The sequence below is a fragment of the Pleurodeles waltl genome, chromosome 3_1 (genome assembly GCF_031143425.1).
Source record: "Pleurodeles waltl isolate 20211129_DDA chromosome 3_1, aPleWal1.hap1.20221129, whole genome shotgun sequence".
Taxonomy (NCBI): domain Eukaryota; kingdom Metazoa; phylum Chordata; class Amphibia; order Caudata; family Salamandridae; genus Pleurodeles; species Pleurodeles waltl.
Genome location: NC_090440.1, coordinates 796,280,733 through 796,302,212, shown reverse-complemented (window position 1 = coordinate 796,302,212; position 21,480 = coordinate 796,280,733). Strand labels below are relative to the sequence as shown.

At 39.1% G+C, this 21,480-nt stretch overlaps 1 protein-coding gene across 3 annotated transcripts in view; it reads left to right on the top strand.

The window, feature by feature from the left end:
* The window catches only part of AKIP1 (A-kinase interacting protein 1), a 70,075-nt gene that overhangs the window by 10,060 nt on the left and 38,535 nt on the right, over nucleotides 1-21,480 (top strand). For 2 of the 3 annotated variants that reach the window (XM_069223656.1, XM_069223655.1), the window contains exons 2-3: nucleotides 16,807-17,006; nucleotides 19,534-19,608. In XM_069223656.1, coding sequence (XP_069079757.1) covers nucleotides 16,818-17,006; nucleotides 19,534-19,608 — 264 coding nt within the window. In that variant the 5' untranslated portion in view covers nucleotides 16,807-16,817. The remainder of the gene's footprint in view (nucleotides 1-16,806; nucleotides 17,007-19,533; nucleotides 19,609-21,480) is intronic. The other variant, XM_069223657.1, reaches the window with a different exon arrangement.

Sequence of the window (21,480 nt, the reverse complement as noted above, 5' to 3'; positions counted from 1 at the left end):
CCTCATCCATCATTATAGGATCTGAAACATCCTTATGTGTCAATCTTTGCAATGGCTTTGAAACTGCTGAAAAATTCGGGATCCACTGTCGACAATAACCTACCATTCCCAAATAAAATTCTCAACTCCTTTTGGGAACTTGGCATTTTCATTTTCATTATTGCCGCCACTCTCTCTCTGGAAATTCTTCTAGACCCTTTCTAAATCAAATGTCCCAAATACTTCACCTCTTGCTGACAGTATTGCAACTTAGCTGGAGAAACTTTATGACCATTGTCTCCCAGGATATTCAACAATGCAATCGTATCCTCCCTACAGCCTTAATTTCTCTTCGAAGCGATTAGTAAATCATCAATGTACTGTACTAAGGTCGACTTATAGGGCATTACCAACGACTCCAAGTTCTTTTTCAAAATCTGATTGAAAATCAATGGTGATTCTGAAAACCCTGGAGTAATCCTGCACCAACAGTAGACTCTAGTCAGGAATTTGAAACCAAAGAGGTATCTGCTGTCCTCATGAAGAGGTACTGAAAAAAATGGTTGGCACAAATCAATGACTGTTAACCACTCTACATCACATGAAATCTGAAACATTACTGCTCGATTTTGTACCACCGGACAACACTTCACTACAATGTCATTTATTTTTGTTAAATCTTGAACCAAGCGTATTTTCACATTCGGCTTCTTCAAACCCATGATTGCTGAATTACATGGACTGCTCATCACTTCTTTCAAAACTCCTTGTTCCAAAAACTGTTCTAGCAGTGGTCTTATTCCTTCTATAATTTAATTTGTCATCAGGTATTGAGCTGTTTGTAGGAACACCACATTCTCTTTCACTGCCACCTTGACTCCATCAACTCCTTTAATCAAACCAATGTCTTTTCCTGTAAAAATACCAAACCTTTGATTTTAACCCTATCCTGCAAATCACTCAGCAAGTCTTTCTTTTCAATCACTGGAAAGAAACTCATTAGGTCCTCCAAATTGTGTTTTTCGTGTGTCTCAACCCTATCGACAACCTGCTCCTCTTCCACATTCAACAAAGCTGGTTCACAACCTCTCATCCTTTTTCCCTCATCGGCTGACAAATCTTCCTCATTAACACTAATGGTCTCCATTGTAATTCCCTTTCTGGAACACATAATTAAACAATTTATTTTGCATAACAAATCTCTTCCCAACAACGATACTGGACTGGAGTAACAAACAACAAAACTCTGGTAGTCTCTGAAATTTCCAATTTTCACAAGGACTGGTTCTGTAAGGGCATTAACCAACTGTTTATTTGCAACACCTACTATCTGCACTGTCCTTTCAGAAACAGGCATGTCTGGTACTTCCACTGTCCTTATCATTGAGGGCGTTGCTCCTGTGTCGACCAAAAAACTAACCTCATGGCCATGTACTTCACACTGCACATAAGGACCTCTCTGATCCACATCTAATGATGCACCCATCATGAACTCCTCCTCATCTGAACTACTGAATGGCCATTCAGCGTTTATTTCACTCTCACTTTCTAAGGGAAATTGCTTAACTGTGTTTTTATACATTTGTTTTTACTCTGACTCGTGACCACCTGCGAAAGCATAACCTGTTGCTGTTCCATTGGGCTCTGTATTGATTGAACCTGTCTCGGTATTTGCATTTGCTGTACAGGCACCATCTGCACCTGTGACTGCATTTGTTGCATTTGTACTTGTACCTGGGGTAGGCACATTTTTCATTTGTTGCATCGGCTGTAAAGGTTGAAAACCTTGCATGTTATTCACATTATTCTGAAAATTTCGATTTTGACCTCTCATTCTAGGTCCTCTCATGCCTTGAAATGAATTGACACCATTTGTTTGAATCATTCCTGCCCCCTGATTCAACATCGGACACTGTCTTTTCCAATGTCCCAGCAATCCGCAAATGTGGCAAGGTAATACTTTTCGCCCCTGCTGCTCATCCTGCATCACCACTGAACTCAAGTCCACATTTCTATTAACTACTGGAAGCATCATTCCTCGTCCTCTACCACGACCTTGATTCTGAAACAAACCATTTCCCTGTGGCAACTGTTGTCAATTTCCCTGCATCCCTTTCTGCGCCGCCTTAATCTGCATCCCTCTCGCCTTTTTCTTTCAGCTTCTTTTGTTTCAACTCAATTTCATCACTACAATATTTAGCATACTGCAGAACCTCATCAATAGGCTTTGCCTGCCAACATAGCAAATTACTCTTAATCATTTGACTCACTTCTGATTTCATCCCATCGACAAATCTGAACACCAAATAATTCATGTTTTCTTTTTCAATAGTTTCTACACGACTAAATTGTTTGAATGCCTTCAACAATCTCTCATAATACGCATGAACTGACTCCTTCCCTTCTTGTGTTGTTCTTTCAATGCGCTGCCAATCAACACTTTTCGGCCAAACTCTTGTTTTCAGAAATTCAATGACTTTATAGTAATATATTTCATTACTTCGGGAGATGGCGCACCTGTTTTTAAATCTTTGTGAGGTTCACTCGTCGTCCAATCAACGCTCCTTTTACATTCAACCCACAAATATGCTAGCACCACAATGTCAAAAAGTGTGTTCAAGACTTCCCAAAGACACTTTGAAAGTTTCACAAACTTATCCGTCTGCTGATACCACTCCATTGGCTTCTCTCTCAGTCTTGGATAATCATTTGTAAAACTTATGATGTCACTTCTATTCCAAGGTACCTTAATAAAATTCCCTCCTGGCGTTTCTCTCATTGGTAGCATTTTTACTGCATCTCCTGTTTGTATCCCATCATCTTTCTTAGGTCTCTCCCATTTTCTGTCCCATTTACTCTCCCATTTATCCAATTCCCTCCAAACCTGCACCTTCTCAAGTAACTCTTTGAGATGTGTTCTCATCCCTGCAGATCTCATGTGAACAAAGTCTTCTTCCTCCAAACCTAGCCTATTACTCCTTCTCAATGTTTTCATCTTAGTCAAATCAATGTCGTAATCATCTGCTACATTGTGTAACTGTTGATAAACTCTGTTCGCTCCTTTTGTAATGACTTTACACAGGTATCTCAATTGCCCTTCGGTATAATAGTCAAGTCTGTTCACTCCCATTGTTCCATCTAAAAGTTCACTCCCTTCCATATTTAATCTTACTCTGTTTGTCATTTCTTCCTCTTTTTCCTTTCTCTCCTGTTGTTTTGAACTATTTAAGTCCTTTCTGTTATTTCTTGTGCAGACAAGCCTTTGTTAGCGCGCCTGGTCCTTACTAAGTAAACTTACAAGGGGACGCGTATAGGCCAATGAACCTTTTGGATCGCATGGAGTATTCTAGCCATGTAGTGACCAGTGTGTTTAATACACAATCAATAACTACTAATAGAAAACTTTAATCAACTGATAATTTCATCAACAATTCATAAATGACCACAACTCAAAATATTGTTTTAAAGATTTTATTCCCTATTGGTTACAATACTAAGGCGCATGGTTATTTCAAACTCCATTTAATCAACTCAATATCAGTTCGTTAACGACCACCAATAACATAATGTAATTAATACTTGTAAAAACATTTGCTCTAAAGCTTCAACATAAGCTAGCAAAATTGAATAAGCAATCATTAATAGCAGAGTTCAGCAATTCAGTCCGTCAATCATTTGTCACTGTCAAAGTCACCCAAGATGCCCCTAGCTAACCAAGATTGGCATCAGCATGTGGGACTTCATGCGAAAAAGAATTTGCAAAACGTGAATTTGGAAAAACATCTAACTAAGAGGAAAAACTATAACACAGCGCAGTTGGTACCTAGATGGAAAGGCACAAATGTTAATCAGTCACATTGTCATAGCTACCTATCCAGAGAATGGATCAGCAACAAAGTCAGTCTTCGTCTTCAGGTCATCAGTCGTTCAGCAAACACATCAGGCTTTCAAGAGTATAAGCCCAATGTCAGGATCTCGGAACGCCTCTTCAGACGTCATCAGCATTCATCTCTCCTCTGCCACATCTGAAGTTTAAGCCCCTTGTCATGACAGTCCATCCCCCTGATTCCCAATTGGTTCACTAATCACCATATGTGACGCTATCCAATGCATTTAATTATACAAATCTATGAGTTCTAATATTTAGTCTTTCACGGCTTCTTGATTGGTTAAATGTACGATGTTGTCATCATCCATCTCTTCAGGTATCTTTCTCTTCAGTCAGAGTCTTCATTGTTCATGTCCTGGGAAAGTACATTAAGCCTACTCTACACATAATTGTATCAAATTGACTTCATCATCTCCTGTTCGTTGGCACATTGCAGAAATTTCTAGCTAAGCAACATTAACATGAGAGGGTCGAGGACAGTTCAGATGCACTAGCAGCTTCTACAACGTTCATTATTAATTTCTGTTTCTGCACGAGGCCTGGCAAAACTAGGCCATGACCCCAGCTAAGTTAGCTCTACAATATAAAGCAAAATATACGTTGTACATCTCATTATGACATATTACTACATTTTTTATTATTCATTTTCATTGTTTTCATATATTTCAATTATTTTTAGTATAATTCATAAGCATTGGCTGCCACTATTTGTGGTCACATTTCTAAACCTGCATATTAATTTCTCTAACTATTCATTGTAATAATTATTTTCATCAGTTAATAATGCATAATACTCATTATTAATTTCAATTAGCATATCTGCATCAGCACCTTTCAGGGATATTCCATTTGCTTGTGCACCTGCTCCTCGCCCTTCCCCCTGAACTCGTACTAGGTTGTTGGACCATTGTTCCTGATGTCTCGACAGGTGACAAATCTATACGAGAATTTGTCTCATTTTAACTTGGTCCCTGTCTATTCTGCACATTTAGCAATTCATTCTCTCCACTGTTGTCTACTCGAACATATAACGGAGACACTGGACCCATCGTAATAGGTACAGTAATTGCATCTGGATTCATCAGTGTTCCAGCTCCCGGTGTTTGTCCTGCTCTCATGCTCTGCATTTGTGGAATATGTATATGTACAGGTTTTCCTATCTTTGTACCTTGATGACCATGTGACAGTACTATGTTTGCCATTGTCCTCACTGTCTGGATCTCTGACTGTACCTCAGGAATGTTCATTTCAAACTGTTGTCTATTGCTCAACGAGTCATTAAAACTACTCTGCATCTGAATTCTCTCATGACTCAGGTCAGCCCTCGCTGATTCTGAAGTTAATGGTGCAGTAGGAATTATGTTACTCATACCACTCCCATTTGTATTCTCCTATCTCACATCTGGTGGAAGATATGTTTCTACAACATGGTTAACCGCCTCGTCTTCCTCCATTTCATCATCGTTAAACATATTCCTTTTCGGCTCTTTTGCGTTCTGTTCTATTGAACCCTTCTTTTTATTTCCATCTTGTGTTTTAACCTCGTCTTCATTGGTTCTTGCTGGAAATAAGTTATGCAGGATTAGGTTATCTTCTCTCCATCTTTTTTGTTCCTCATCCCACATTGTTTCAGGCACAGTTTTTTCTACCCTTCTCATTTTCTTTTCATATTGTAAAGCCTGCTGTTCCTTCGCTACCAGCTCCCATACAGCTAATGCCTCATACTGCGCTGGCCTCGGTGGAGGTTTAAGACTGTACATCTTCGTTCTCAGCTTATTCAGAATTCTTAAATTGAATGTACCATGTTCTGGAAAAGCTAAACAACCTTCTTTCTTTGTGATTTTGACCCAATGCTTCAATCCAAAGACATGCCGCTGCACCTCTCTCCTTAAACACAATATATGCTGGAGTATTTTCAGGCGGACAAATCTCTCCTTCCAATACTGGAATGTATTTGTCACCCCCAACGCACATCTCAAAGGTTTGAAAAACTTCATTTTGACTCAATTTATTCAAACTCTGTATCCACAAAAAAATTTATTTCAAACTCAACTTAAACAAAAGCAACTCAACAAGCAGTAAACAAAGTTAACGAAAGAATAACCAATCATGTAAAGTGACTGCAATCCCACAATTCTGTTCAACTCTCCTTGCCTTCCAATCGTGTTACTCTATTATCGGACTGATTGACAAATCTGTGCACGACTCCTTTCTGTTGATCAACCAATCCCATTGCGGCACTACTACGCCACTCTCAACACATTCACTCCCCTCAGCACCTTCGCTGAGATGCTGACAAAGTCTATCATACTAACATTTCACAACCCACACACAAAACAACGCAATATTAATTCACAAGCTATCTTAAAGATAAGAAAACAAATTCGCTCATTTACTACAGGTAGGGTAACACAAACTCTTCAGAACCTTCCAAAGAAACCTTCAGCTTTCCCCAACTCCTTTTTCACAGTTCCCACAATCGTGACTAAACTTCGACCAGCAAACTTTACTACTCCACTGTTCCTTGGATTATTGTCTAGTACACTTAGTACTCACCAAGTCTTCAGTATATTCTTATTCACACCAATTTCTCACAAACTCAATTCACCAATCTCAACAGATCGGTCTATTAAATGAATGAATTACAACATATACCAAGTGTTTCTCTACACTTGTCCTAATACTCCGGAGTCCCAGACCTCTCTCTCTCTTTAGGTCTGTCATCAACAACCACGTGGATAATTTTACCTACATCAAGCGCCACACTCAAATGAAGAACGCCGCTTCCCTACTCTCATACCTATAGGCGTACACCCACTCCATCTAATCACTAATTTAAGTATCTCTACTCCTCTAAACTCGCATTCAACAGGAACATCTGCAAATTAGCTAAAGCTGTGCAAGTGCAAACACTTTATTCACCTCATTAAAATACAAACAAATACCACCAAGAACATACCCATCAACCTAGGGGGGTCTCCAAGAACCGGGGATTGTCACTTAAGGCAACTAGCCACTCATCATGTTAAATCCGTTTAACAATTATGAAGAAAGAAAGAAAGTACAAGTGAACCACATTGATACACCCGAACCTCACAGACCCATTATGACATCATCAAAACAATGATGTAACTGTAATCTGCTACCAAAAACTGCTAACGCGCCACAGAATCCTAGCTATTATCAATACAGAATAGTGGATTTAGCGCTTGAGGATGATGGATTGAAGAGACATAGGTTTGAGGGGATGTCACCAATGGGAGGTCTGAGTTCCATCAAAAACATCAACATTCAATATTATAAAGCTTCAGTCAATAACTACACCAGTTTAGTAATTAAAAGTCATAGATTTATTTCCCTATACTAACAATGCTAATGTCACGAAAATAACTCTCAAACGCAAATGATAAGCATGTAAGATCAATAGCTGTTGGTTAGAACGACATATGTAACTCAATTTGATACAATTAAACAAATTATCTCCAGAAGAATCACACTTATTAATAATACAAAAACTGGTAATAATGGCAGAGTATACATTAGTTCAGCATCAAATGCTCAAAACAAACCATGAGCATATCAAGATTAATTCCCTAACTAACCACAAATTAGCATTAACATGTTGGGCTTCATGTGAAGAGAATTTAGTAACACAAATTTAGAAAACCCCTAAAAAAAAACAATTAATGTGCAGCAATAAAATCCTTAGTTGCAGCTGGTACCTGGAAAGCAAGAGAGAGACAATTCACATTTAATAACATACATTAGCACAAAGGTAGTAACAGCAAATGATCAGCTTCAGCTTGAGGATACCATCAGTTATATCATCAGAAGATAAGGGCCTAATGATAGCTATCTCGACCCTCGTCTGCTCTCCAAGAATAACTCTAGAAGAAGGAGCCTACATAATCATTCTACACAGGTTGTTATACTAAATTCGAATTAACTCCTGATTGGTCAGTCTATGGGGTGGTTTCATTTCAGCCAATCAACAACTAAATTGATGACCTAAACTCAGCAAATCTGTGCTAACTATAACATTTTCTTTCACGGTATCTTTGCTTCTTCCGTCTTGTCTGTAACTCCATTGTCTCATCCGCCTCTTGTGTATCTTGTTCTCAGGAAGAAACTTTTACTGTTTCTTTTCACTTCCATCCTTGAGGAAAGACCAGATATTAGTAACATTTTCAAACAATAGGACATTTCAACTTATGCAATGCTCCTTTAATACACAACCTTGTAAGACATAACGCTGCAACCCGCTAGGGGTAGCTGCGGGTACGTCTACACAAGCTTCGAACACACTTATTATGAAAACTTTGAATCATGGAAAATAACCACAGTGTCGGAATATAGTTTTGCTTAGCCAAGAACAGAAAAACAGACATTTCAGAAGTTTTTCGTTGTGCACGTTAGTTCATTACACATTTTTAATATGAAAATCATTAATAAACATATTAGAAAATTCACACTGTACCGTGGCAGACTGTTAGCATTAGTGAATTAAGATGAAACAGGCATTAAGAATAAAGACATTTGGCAAGAGATATCACGAAATTAAGACCACCCTGGAGTTGTGGAATATATTCTCTGCAACAATGGAATTTTTAAGTAGGATGATTCTACATGTTAAGTTTGCAAAAGTAACACGCATTGGTAAATACATTAGGTTTCGCATATGTGATTAATATTTTTGTTGTTGTTAGGTTTAGCTTGTTGAGCAGTTGTGCAATATAAATTACTGAAACGCTATAAAAGTGTTATTACTTGTTTATTGAGAAAGCCAATATATTGTGCTGTAACTAGTGGTAACAAAACAAACATTTCCTTTTGATGCAGTTCACAGTAACAATACAGATATGTATTGCACTGATAACTGCCAGATCACCTAGATGGATGCATATAACTACCTCACTGAGCTAGCTTAACAGCGCTTTAGTAGACAAAGCCTATGCATGTTGGTGAGCTGCATCCAGCTGAGGTGGTAAAATAATGTGGCTCCTGCCTTGTGCGAGAGATTATCAGAGATGTGCATCTGCATACGTGTGAGTTCAGCATGGGGGAGGAGAACGCCTGCAGTGGACCGAGGTGAGCTGGGAGCTAAGGGGCACTGAGTTTTCAGTTAACCATCACCCCATCCCAAGGAATGCATTACTGTTTCTTTCTCAGCGTGTATTCCCTCTCTTGTGTCTCCTACAATGAACACAACCAAAGTCATCATAATCTAAACCCGAAATTTCGATTTTTAGGAAATGCAAATTTACCAATTCTGAAACTCTCATTTTCAGCTGCAAAGCAAGTTTTCAAAATGATAATCAGCCCGGGCCTCTGAATAGGAGAGTTTTTATGCAGTTATGTCCATAATGTGTGTTTTTGCCTAGCGCCAATATGCAGTGCTAATCTGTGCCAGAGCGATATTGTTGGAACCTTTCAAGCAGTAATATGCAGGCAGCTGGAGAAAACACAGAAGTATGCAGAAAAGCACCTGTTACTTTACAGCACTTACATGCCACAATACTGTCTGTATATGCCGCATAAAATAGTGTTCTTATTATACAGTTCGCAGGTTTTAATTTACTCCTCTGAGGGCAGTTCAGCGAAAACACATGTTTACAGCAAATGACCCGTTCATGCGGATTGTGTGACAGACAGCATTGTGTATTACACCAATCTCTACAAAAATCTAATGGCGAGGGGACAGGCATGTGAATAGAAGATACTAGCTTTTCCTTACCTTTCATTCTTCAACAAAGATGTCAAGACAAGGCCTCCAAGGCAAATGAGCTTGTCAATAACATCACCATCTCGCAATTAACAAAGCAGTGTCAGGTAAATTGCCTTCCTGATCTGGGTCTCACTTAAATCACAAGCGCATGCTGGTGCTGCAGTCCGTCCAGTGGTCGGGACAGCTGGGGGCATACATTGAAAGATCACATAAAGACAATACTGCAGAGGGACGGTCTGCAGGAGGTGACATAAATATGAAGCAAGCACAGGTCGGGTGACTCTCGGCAGTGGAATGTGTTCACAGAACGGTCAGAGCTCAAAGAATTAGCAGTAAAACAGCTTTGGCTGTCTCGAAAGCCTCAAATAAACAAGCAGTCATGAAATGTGTGCTGACTCAATGCAATCAAATAAAATATGCTGGACAAACAAAATGAAAACATTGTTAAAAGGTGTTGGAGAAACAAAAATACCTCATGCAGCTTACACGCATGCTTGAAATGCGTGCTGACACAGGTTCAGGGCTTGAAAAATCTACTCTGGCCAGTTTTATTTTATGAGGTCAAGCTATTTTTAGATTCCGCTGGACCCTTATGGCAAGTGGACAAAGAACAGTTGTTCTGTTCAGTCAGAAACTGAATTAGCAATTAAGATGCCTTTAAATCTTATTCTTGTCACATTTACTCTGTGTTCAGAGACAGAGGTCAAAAGTCAGCTTGTCTTGCAATGCAAATACCTTTCCTTGTCATTGCAGAGTTCTAGGATTTCGTAAGGTGAACTGTCTTACCTATGTGAAGTAAAAGGCATTTGGTATCAGCTTTTTCCTAACACACAACATTTATATAACTAAGTAAACTTTACAAACATTTCAAAATATATTTCAGTAGCTGTGAAAGACCCTTTTTTGTACTTCTGTGTGATTAAAAAATATTTTAATAGGATGAAAAAATGTCAGAACACTTTTCTTGGTGATGTGCAAATGATAAATGTTTTCTGAAACCCAATTTTCACAGATTATTGTTAATACATTATGTAGTTTTATCAGTAAGGCTGCAAGTTAGTGGGAAGGTTTTTGGACATTTCTTCGAAATTTACTGTCTGTAAATGACAGTTCGCTACCATACCATGCTTTAGTAATATGTTTATTAAAAGTGAGTGTTTAAACATAAACTGAAAAACACTCCTGCCCTGATGGCAAAGATATTAGTAAACTAAGAAGCAAGTCATGCATGGCTCATGTTTACCCTATATGTGGGCTAGATTTATTATACATGGAGCATGGAGCAAACGTTTGGTGTATTTAACAAAAGAGGATTTTTTGTACAGCAGAAATGCTGAACTCACATATTTGAAGGTGCATTCATATGTGAGAATGAAGAAAAAGGTGACTGCAAAATACAATATTTGCCTAGGATCACACAATTTGAAACCTGTTTCCGGGTCAAGTACATTACAGTTAGGTCGAGTAGATTATTCAAGCTACTCTACCTGCAGGTCTAGATACATTTTTATGATTCTTCGAGGCCTGAGGGTCATTAAATAAAAGATGTTGAACAAGATTTACAGCTGTGGGCTGAGAGCGTTTGGGGCAGGAGTTCCGCAAAAGCACATGTAAATAGTACTTGGGCCTCGGGACACTGATAATAGCAAACACAATGAGGAGGAACAGTAAATAGTATGCTACAGCCAATAGAAACAGAGAAAAAGTAATTGGCAAGCACAGGAACCAAAGGAAAGGAAGGCAATGGAACATAAGCCCCTTTTAAGATCTATATTAACAATAGATTTCACAAGCACAGTGCAAGTGAAACTTAAAAAAGTCCAAAATATATTGCAAGACATATAACAGGTATCACAAAAACAGCCTAATTAAATGTTCACGTTATGGTTCACAGCAACTGTGACAGGTTTGAAAGACTGTTTCCTCTGCCATGAGTTTTTCCTGTTCATCTCCGTAGGTGTATCCCCAATTCTCCAACAGTGAAGGAAGAGTGATACAGTAGAAGAATTTACAACTAGAATGTAGTGCCCTCATAGCACCTTCAGAACCAGATTCCACCTCTAATATCAAAATGCCAAATGTGGCCAGAGTATTTAATCACCCCCGAATCCAAACACAGTGAACACCAGGCAGCTTGCACATTTCTCCTTACAGACTTGGATCATGAAGAGATCATGCGGTTAACCTGGAGTCCAACTAGGAATATAAAAGCAAATTACAAAGGCAAATCAGGGCCTAAATATCCAAAGCGATAAGAGTACCTTTGTTTAAGATAAAAAACAAATAAATAATTCTCTCATTGAAAGTTCATTGCTAACCAGTACTTCTCTGAGCTACTGTGCTCACTTTAAGCTTTGACTTAATTTACATTCCACCACTGGGATGGGTGGCAACAAGAGAAATAATATGGGCTACCATATCTTAAATCATCATGTGATGACATAAACAAAGCCTCATATTCATTAGTTTTCGAATTGTGCTCACTGTTTTTGAGAAGACCTGGTCAACAAGCTTAAAACTAATCAGCAGCGGCTCCTCTGTTAGGACGGAGGAGTGTCGCCCTTGCCAGCAGCAGAAGCTGCAAACCTTTTACAACGAAAAAGATAATAAACTATATTTATTATCCTTTTGTTGTGAAAAGGGTGGGGCCTTGTGGGGTGACCTGGACAAAGGGAGATCACTGTGCCCTTCCCTCCGTGTGTCTGTGTGTTTGGCTGGCTGTCTCGGGCTTGCCGAACACCCCTGCACAGTGTGCTCTCTCCAGCCAGGCACTGAGTTGCCGGGCTGGAGAGTGCAGACACAGGTTCCCAGTCTGCCTGGGAGCGCCCTGGCTGGGTAGTCCCAGCCAGTCCCAACGCTGCTCCGAGCAGTGTCAGGATTGGCCGCAGGGCAGGCTGGGAGCCTGGAGCGACGAGAGAAAGAGGAGTGGCGCGGCAGCAGAACAGGTACATTTTTTTTTTTTTTTCTTCATTTTTTATGAAATGTTTACTCCTCACCCCCGCGCGCCACACCCGCCCCCTCCCCTTGTGAGCACAGCGAGCCGTGACTAAAACCAATTGTTGCTACTGCTTATTTCCGTTACGCAAAGTACCCTCCTTTTCTGAGGCGTCTCCTTTCTGCCAGACCAGCCACTTTCTTGTTCTTATAATGAACTTTTGCATCTGAACATTTCTCTTCCTTCTGTATACTATACTCAGCATCTCTTGTTTGCCCCTTTTGATCTTTCTAACTTCGGCTGCTCTTTTTCTAAGCATTTGCTACACCCATCACTCAGAAGAATTGGAAAATAGCTATGAATATACTGATGCCAATCAGGCTTTTAAATTTTTTCATGTTCTGTTAAATTATAACTATTCCATCTGAAAATCTTCTGTTGTGGAGTCAAGAGCCTGGGCCAGACTTTGGGCTAGCTGTAGGACTATCTGGTTACAAAATACTGGTCGCACATTACAGTCAGTAAAGATTTTAAAGAAACTATCTACTAATAAGTTGGTTCTTTAAAAATGTGTATCTTGAATGCAATCCAACATTTCTCATGAATATTAATGAGGTAGGTCGCAAATTGTGATTCACTACAAATGACGGCCACAGAGATTGAGGTTTCGTGTGGTCAACAGACTGCTATGTTTGTGATTGGCTTTCAATAACGTGAACGTTTTTAAAATATGGAGTTCTTTGCCTTGAAGGAAGTAGGACTGCTTTCAAAAAGAAAATGTTTAAGGTTTTTTTTGGCATGTTTTTGAGTTGCTTGTTTTTCCATGGACCACTGCCTCTTCTTAAACATTTTATTTTTTGACATTCAAATAGGAATTTTATTTTGCAAATGCATTACCACCGCCATTGAGTTGTCGGTAACCTATCAATGCTTTGTGACCAAATTGCAGTTGCAAAAGATTGATAAATTTAATATCAATTTGGTATTTGGAACAGACGCCTACCACAAGCCCCTTCCAGGTACCAAGTTGTTATCCATTTTGTGACCTCATTTTAGGAGTCAGAAGTACTTTACCAACTCCTGAAAGGGGATTAGTACATAAGAAGAAGCACTGTAACAGTAACAATGCCCAATTGGAGCATTTGCAACAGTTAAAATGGTTCAGACATCTCTGCCCTTTTTTTCTCTCAAGTCTTCTGCTTTTTCATAGCATCAAGTGGCTTCTCCCTCACTGTCCCCTTTACCTCCATCATAGACGTGAGGTGCAGCTTTACAGGACAAATACTTAATGTATCCTAGCCCATGGATATGTAAGTTTCTGTAATCATTTTCAGTATTTTCATTTACAGTTGTTAAAAGGAGCCACATCAAGATGACATAATACTTGTCAAGCTGCATTACCAAACTTTCAAATTAACTGCATCAAAGTTACCCATTAACTTCATGCCTAAATCAGCTGCTGTAGTGTCTCTATGGTCATTTCATATTGAATACAGAACACTTGGTAACAGTGCTTTGGTATATATGCTAGCAAAAACAGCACTGTCCTTTACTGTTGGTACCATCCTCAAAGAGAGACACATAGTTTTCTATATTTTATCTTGCGCTTTTGGATGAGGATAGTCTGCGCCAAGTGATTAGTTTTAAGAGCAATTCAAAACTGAATTTTGTCTTGTTTGGCGGGCACCTTGGCCATATCTGCCTTTGTAGTATGTGGACTAATTGTTTGCATAGGAGGTCCCTGTGCAACTACTGCAGTCCCAAAATTAGTCTGTAATAAGTATTAAATCACCTATAGAGAGTCACTAACTGTCTATGTAGCGGTCATTCTTGAACTGCAGTCACATATTATAAGTGTGGATATGGTGTGTAACCTGTCAATATTTTCCCGGTAGATCCTGACAGGAACCTACTTGACTGAGCTTCTGTTCATGTGTTAATAATCCCCCATCAACCCATAATCGATGTTCTTAATGGTTATTAGCAATTTCCTGACACTTATGATACGTAGTGTGCACACATTACTGGCACCTTTTCTGTAGCAAAATGACAACAACAGATTGAAACTCTACCTGTGCATAAAATATTTCAAAAAGGATATGTTGGACTCACGGTGACACTGAAATTAATTAGCCCCGTGTGCCAGGGAACCCCCGTGCAGTCAAATGTATCAGCGGACCTCTAACATTTGCTCTTATTTGTATAGTCCATCCACCATTTTAACAGAGATTCAGGTTATGATTCAAAACTCAATCAAATTACCTGGAATTTCTTTAATAGCTTAGCCGTGTTAACACATCCTCCAGCAGAATGGAGGCCTCTTAGCTGAACTGAGGGAGACAACCAGTATCACCACTGACTTCTTTGCACTAGTAATAACTGGTGAGCGATTGTGTGTGGCCCCTAATGGTACTCGGCTAACCAGCCCATTAGTTTATCACATGGTACATTTTCATGGATTATCGTCTAACCATGGTCAGTGGGACTTCCTTGGCCCTTACATAAACACAGGTATGAGCTAACTTACCACCTTGAGAATGAATGGACAAGCTGTACCCTACAACTTATCTGCATATATTGGATATTTGACAACAATTAGATCCTGTCAGAGACTGTCAGGGATACGTTTGTGATTCTCGTGGGTTATGGGTCCTCTTTTCCCCAGAAGATGTACACACACACACACGAAATCCACACTGTCATATTTCTTAAAGGCTTTAATAAATATTAAATCCTTTTTTTAGATCAAAACATATGTGAAACTGTAATTGGAAATGGAAAAATTATGGTTATTAATCTGAAAGCACAACATGTAAATAACATGAAAATTGACCGCATCTTGGCCTTGGCAGATTGCAGATGTAGATGTTCTTGCTGGAATGTGTGACTCTCCTCTCTCACCCACTGAGTGGTTTGCGATCACACATATAATATTTTTCATCCTTATTTTGGGGAAAAATAACCAAGTAAGGTGAGAATAGAAGAGTGTGAATCCCCCCCTGCATATTTATCTAGATGTACTGTGCTTTTCTCTAAATGTAACACTTCTTGACAAAATAACATATGAACTCGAAATACATTACCTAATAATAATAAAATATTGTTATACTGTACATTTGTGTGAACTAAATAGCACATAGTTGGTGTATATGTAAAGCTGTAGCCAACAATGAGCCTCGCAAGCAGGGCAAACATTTTTTGAGGGGGGGGGGTCCAGAGGAAGGAATAGGCAAAACATACAAAAGTAGAAAGAGTATTGCTGTGTCACTTGAATTTTCCTCCCATTATACTCCCTAAGTCTTCAGTCACACTGGTTCCTTTTTACCATCCTCTCTCTGGCATTCTTACCGTCAGCTTTCAAGAAACATTCCATCCCCCTCATTTCCTTTCAGTTCACTGTTGCGCTTTGAAATAGTCTGTAGGTGCATAAGCCCTGTGCAAACGGCCACCATGAAAGCACAGCAAGTGCCCCCTTCCCACTTTCTTACATCCTCCTTCATAATGTTTTGGCTTCCCCACTCGTCTCTGATATTCTGTCCTTTCTTCAGGACTTTCAATAGCTCTGTGCAAAGAATGATGTGGGAATATTGTTGATTAAACTGGGAACAAATCAGCCGCTTGGTAGCATAACATTTTTATATAACTTTGCTAGTGTCAAACACTCACTTCAGCAGTAATACCTATTCAGGCTTCCATTGTTCCATGAAGAACAGGATCCTTTGCTAGTGAGTTCATTAAATGTACATTGTTTAGTAAAGGGCACTCCCATTCAGCAGTCAGGGCTGGCTTTTTGGCAACCAGACCAGCAGAACCGTCTGCATTGCATCAGTGAGCACAGCCATGTGGAGAAGGCACCTGCTTAATCTACTGTAGGGCTATGCAGAGAACACCCACTTATACATCATATTTGCTCAAGTTTCCATTGGTTTATAGCTTTGCGTCTCAAGCAATCTGGCTTTTTTCTAGCTTCATCTTGTTTTACGGAAAGCATTATATTTTAACAGCAAGGCCCACTAAGGGTTCTACTGTTCCAAAGAAAGGCCTGCCTTTGACATAAGGCCTGCTTCAAAAGTGCCACTGAGAATAAAGCCACAAGGCAGCAGTGCCTGTTCAAACTAGATAGGGCATGGGAAATCACAAACTTCCAGTCACCAGGTCAAGCAAAGTTTCAATAACGATTCCTAAAATGTTGGTCGTAAAACTTCTGTTTGCAGTAGCAGTTCTACAAAAACACAGTGTCTTTTCCCTTCTTTGTAACACATTGTATGTTCCCAACAGACCATGAGGAAATGACAAGCAGAGGCATATGTATGGAGCAGTCCTTGGAGAGATCAGCTAAGCTTAGCCTTGATGTCCTTAAACGTGCGAAGAGACGAAAGGTCAATTGGCCAGATGAATGTAATATGCAGAAGTTTAGAGCACAGGACCGCGGACTGTATAACAATGAAGATGAGAACATACCATTGGAGGAGGCAGAAGTAAGTCTTTAAAGTCCTAATTTTTAACAAGTATTTTAAAAGGTGATACATAGTTTCATATAGATTACAACTGAGGTACATTTAGTGACATCAAATATTCATCTCTTGTGCAAGCTGAGTCTTTGATTCTTTTTACTTTATTCAGGTGTTTACAATTTTGAATCCTCTTGAAAAGTCAACTTTAAAAAAAATGATAATTGAATCTTGGTTATGATGATTTGTAACCTTAAGCTTCGTAACAAGCAGGTTTTCTTCCAAGATTTTTGTTATTTATTGAAGCCTATTAAAAGTTTAATCCTAAATATTTGAAGTTTTATTTTTGTTCTATTTTGAACACAGCCTCTATATGGTAAGCATTACATTGACATAAGTCTAGTCTGTGAATTGGTGAGTAACATTGTGAACGTTTGCTGCCATATGTCTGTCTCACATGTAGTTTGCTCCATGTGAACTTTCCAGATGCTCCCTCCAACTTCCTACTTTGGAAGCCTTAATTTCCTCAGTAATCTGCAGGTTTTCTTATGTCTGCAGATACATGTATACACAGATCTGCCTACTAAATAAGAAATCACACCATGAGAGGGGCTAGCCCTCATGTTTAGAAGCACCTAAGAGGCACTTGTGTCCCCACTCCACCCCCAAACCCACTCTTTAAAAAAAATAAAAAAATAAAAAAAACAATAAGCTTCTTAAGGCTGTCTTCAATATCCAGGGTGTTTTCACATCCATTAACAGATGTCAGCAGTTCAAAGCCTCCAACAATGAGCTGAAAACTACTGTATACAGTGGTTTTAGCTCGTTTTCCCTGCCTCTGTGTGATATCAGCACCTCACTGGGTGACTTTGGGAAGGGAGTCGATATTGTGTGTCACACAGTTGCATCTTTTGAGTTGGCAGGTCTGTATACAATATGCCCCAAAAGTACTATCTGTAGTTTATCAACAAATGAATATGAAGGGCTTGAAAAATATGACTATTTTGGCAGCAGGCCCTTTTGAATACTATGATTCTACCGATTAGAAAAACAGAAAGATTAGCCCATCTATTTAGTATGCTAGAAACTAATGTGTGAACGAAGTTCTATTTACCCCATCGAAGACAATTGAAGTAGAAACGAGACACATGATCCTGTCTCGTATTGTGGCGAAATCACCGTTTTCAGTGTACTACCAAATCAGAATGCATAATCAGGTCTCGTTAGAAGAAAAATGAGATGTATTAACAGTAAATCTCCTAAGTAGATACACAGAGTTTAGTACAAGTAACTATCATGACATTGCAAAATGTGTGATGTGCCCACGGTTTAATACCCAGAATTATGTGGTATAAAAACCAATTCTCCCCATAGCATGCCGCACATTATGAGATTGAAGCGTGTGCCTCTTTCTACTGACTAGTTGTGCAGTTCATTCCACTATGTGTTTTAACATTGTTAGGCACTCAGCATTGTGGGTGGACTCTCATCTGATGAGTGCTTGTCTATTTAAAATGCCAGCTTCACTTGTCTAAGCTACTGTATAGAAAAGGTAGAAATTACGGTAGCTAATACATCCATTACTGGGAACAATTAAAATTGGTTCATGTTACAGGAGTTAAGAGTAACAGATAATTTAAACAAATAAGACTGAAGGCATTGACCGTAGAACAACAAACACAGCCAGATATGTTATGGGACTGTGACATCCAGTGACTCAGGCACCTTTCTAAGGTGATGACATTGTTGGAGATTTTGTCTGATGCTTCCTTGGCTATAGATCACTTCCAGCCACTGCCATCTTGCTATGCATCAGTCACATCTTCACCTCTGTTCATTGTTTTCATTCTAGTCTCTTTGCTGCTTCCGTATTTCTTTGACAAAAGCCATTATTTCTGGTCTATTGTACATTCAAAACTCCATAAAACAGTTGAAAGCACATTATTGAGTACAGAGATTCTTAAGCAAAGATATTTATATAATATTTTGACACTGTTTCTGCACAATTGTGGTTGGTTTATGCCGCCATACCTTAAATAATAAATACCACATTTTTATTAACGACAGAATCCTATACTGCTTTGTCTTTTTAATAGAATGTCAGTTAATTTCACAGACTTGGAACTATCCTTACACAAAGTAGCCTGCTTGTAGTTTAATGTTTTTAGTGGTAAGGGTACAGAACTTTTATTGAAGGTAGCGTAATGACATAAGCATTCGCTATTTATAGCTTTGCTTGACCGTCAGCAGTTAGTGGTATGGATCCTGGTAATGGGTTCCAATCTTTCAATGTTCTGAGGTCTGTAAATTGAGAACCGTTAAATTGGCTTATATTTAATTCCTGCTAGAAAGAGCCCTACAAAGCAGCAAGTTCTGTGGTCGCAGTCGCTATAGGAACAGTGAAGTCATTGGTTGCCTTCACAGGGCTGTTATGTTAGTAACATTACATATGTGCTTGCAACATTTTAAATACATCAAACAAATAATCAAATAATTCCTGTATTTCTTTTCTTTTCATTACAATGGCATAGCTTTTTACATTTTTTTTTTGCAGGCTGAGCGCAAAAGACTTGATGCAGCATTTTCAACCATGATGGAATTCATGGCACATACAACTGAACAGTGTGAGGTAACATTTAGATTGTACCTGTTTGTTTATTTAATTTCCAACCTATAACACTAATATAAATACCAAAGACGTAGGTGCACTTTAACCACTAACTAGAGAAATACAATGAAAGTGAAATTTAAGAAACAATACCAAGTCACTCTTTTACAGACCTCAGAATTTTGTCATTTGGTCTTGTTTTATTTATTAAATGTTGCTCTATTTTTCTAACCTGGTGTGGGATCTTTTGTGTGGTGTTTTCACTGTTTTACTCTTGGCCTCTTAGTTAAGCCTGACTGCTCTGTGCCAAGCGACCAGGATGGGGTTTGCTTGTGCCTTACTCTGACTAGGATTGTTGTTGCTGCTTGACCAGCGCTCACACCCCAGTCAACTAGTAACCCAATATCTAACAGGTAGTAATGAAAAGGGCATGCAAAATTACAGTAAGAGTCCTCTACGCTGCAGCGATGCCTCCTTGAGGGCAGAGGAGTGTTGCCCCTGCACTTCGAGTGCAGGAAACATGACAAATAAAATGGTAATAAAACATTTATTACCATTTTATTATTCATGCTGGCAGCCAAGAATGCGGGCATGGTCAGCAGCATAGAGCAGAGGGGACCATGTTCACTTCAGTCTAAAGTGCGCATGTCATTGTGGCCAGCTGTCTTGCGACGGCGAACCTCACATGTGCACTTTAAACACTCCAACCTGAGCTGTCTTAGACAAAGCTGGGTGGAGAACAAGCACAGACCCCAGTGTGCTTGAAGGACAATCAAACCAACAAGCTCCAGACAATCTTGGTGCTTCTCTCATGCTTCCTGAGCAGCGACTGGATTGCTAGAGGGGAATTGGATGAGGTCGTGCGAGCCTGCGCTCGAACTACCAACTGCCGAGACCAAGAGGCGCACCGAGCAGGAGGCAGTGGATAAGTAAATCTTTTTTATTTTTTTTATTTTAAGTTGATTTAACTCACTGATAGGAACTGTGAAAAACGTGCAGCGCCTTTAGCCTCAACTCCAGAGCTCTCAATCATGTCCTGTTATAAACACTGTTTAGAATGGACCTCGATTGAGAGCTTTGACATTGAGCCTAAGGGCACTACTGTTTGTTTTTTTTGTTTTTTTTAATCAATGCCTGTCAGTGCATTAAATATTCAACCTCTTCCCCCCCCCCATATAATTTGCCACTAGCCACCACTGTCCATACGTATAGTTAAACAAATACATAGACCATCAATTCATCCAAATGACTTGAACTTCTACATCAAGAAAAGGAGATTAGTTCATGAAATAACAAATACAATGATAAAGATGCACTTACTTACACATACTGAATCTGTGCAAGCTTGTCTTAAATTTAAAATAAAGTGAATGTGTTATCATGAAAGGACAGTTCTGAGTTATGCCATATCTCACGAAATTTGTCTGTTTGGTTATTCCTTTTTGCCTAGACATTCAAAATTTCCAACCCAGTTCATTTTACACTTCCAGTATTCTAAACATGGAATGTCTTAATGACGTCCAATGCTGTAATACGAATCAAAGAGCTGTGGAAATAGAGGTAAAATAAACTTACATTCTGTAACAAAAAAGAATAACTCCCTTTTAACATAAAATAGTGCAAGCATTAATGATAAGGGTTTTGTTCAATCTATCACTCAAAAAACAGAAAAGTTGATCCCAGAATACCGTAAGAAGTGGATACATAGCTACGTGTAATCTTGTATTTGAAAGAGGAATTACTCAGAACTATGACCCCAGCCCCTCCCTACGTATCTTTACTATTTTGTTGTTTTTGCTCATGGTTAGAACCCACAATCCCAGTATTCTTGGAAAAGTAAGGGTAATCCAGTGGTGGGTCTACCATGATGATGTGCTGTTTTAATTCACTGAG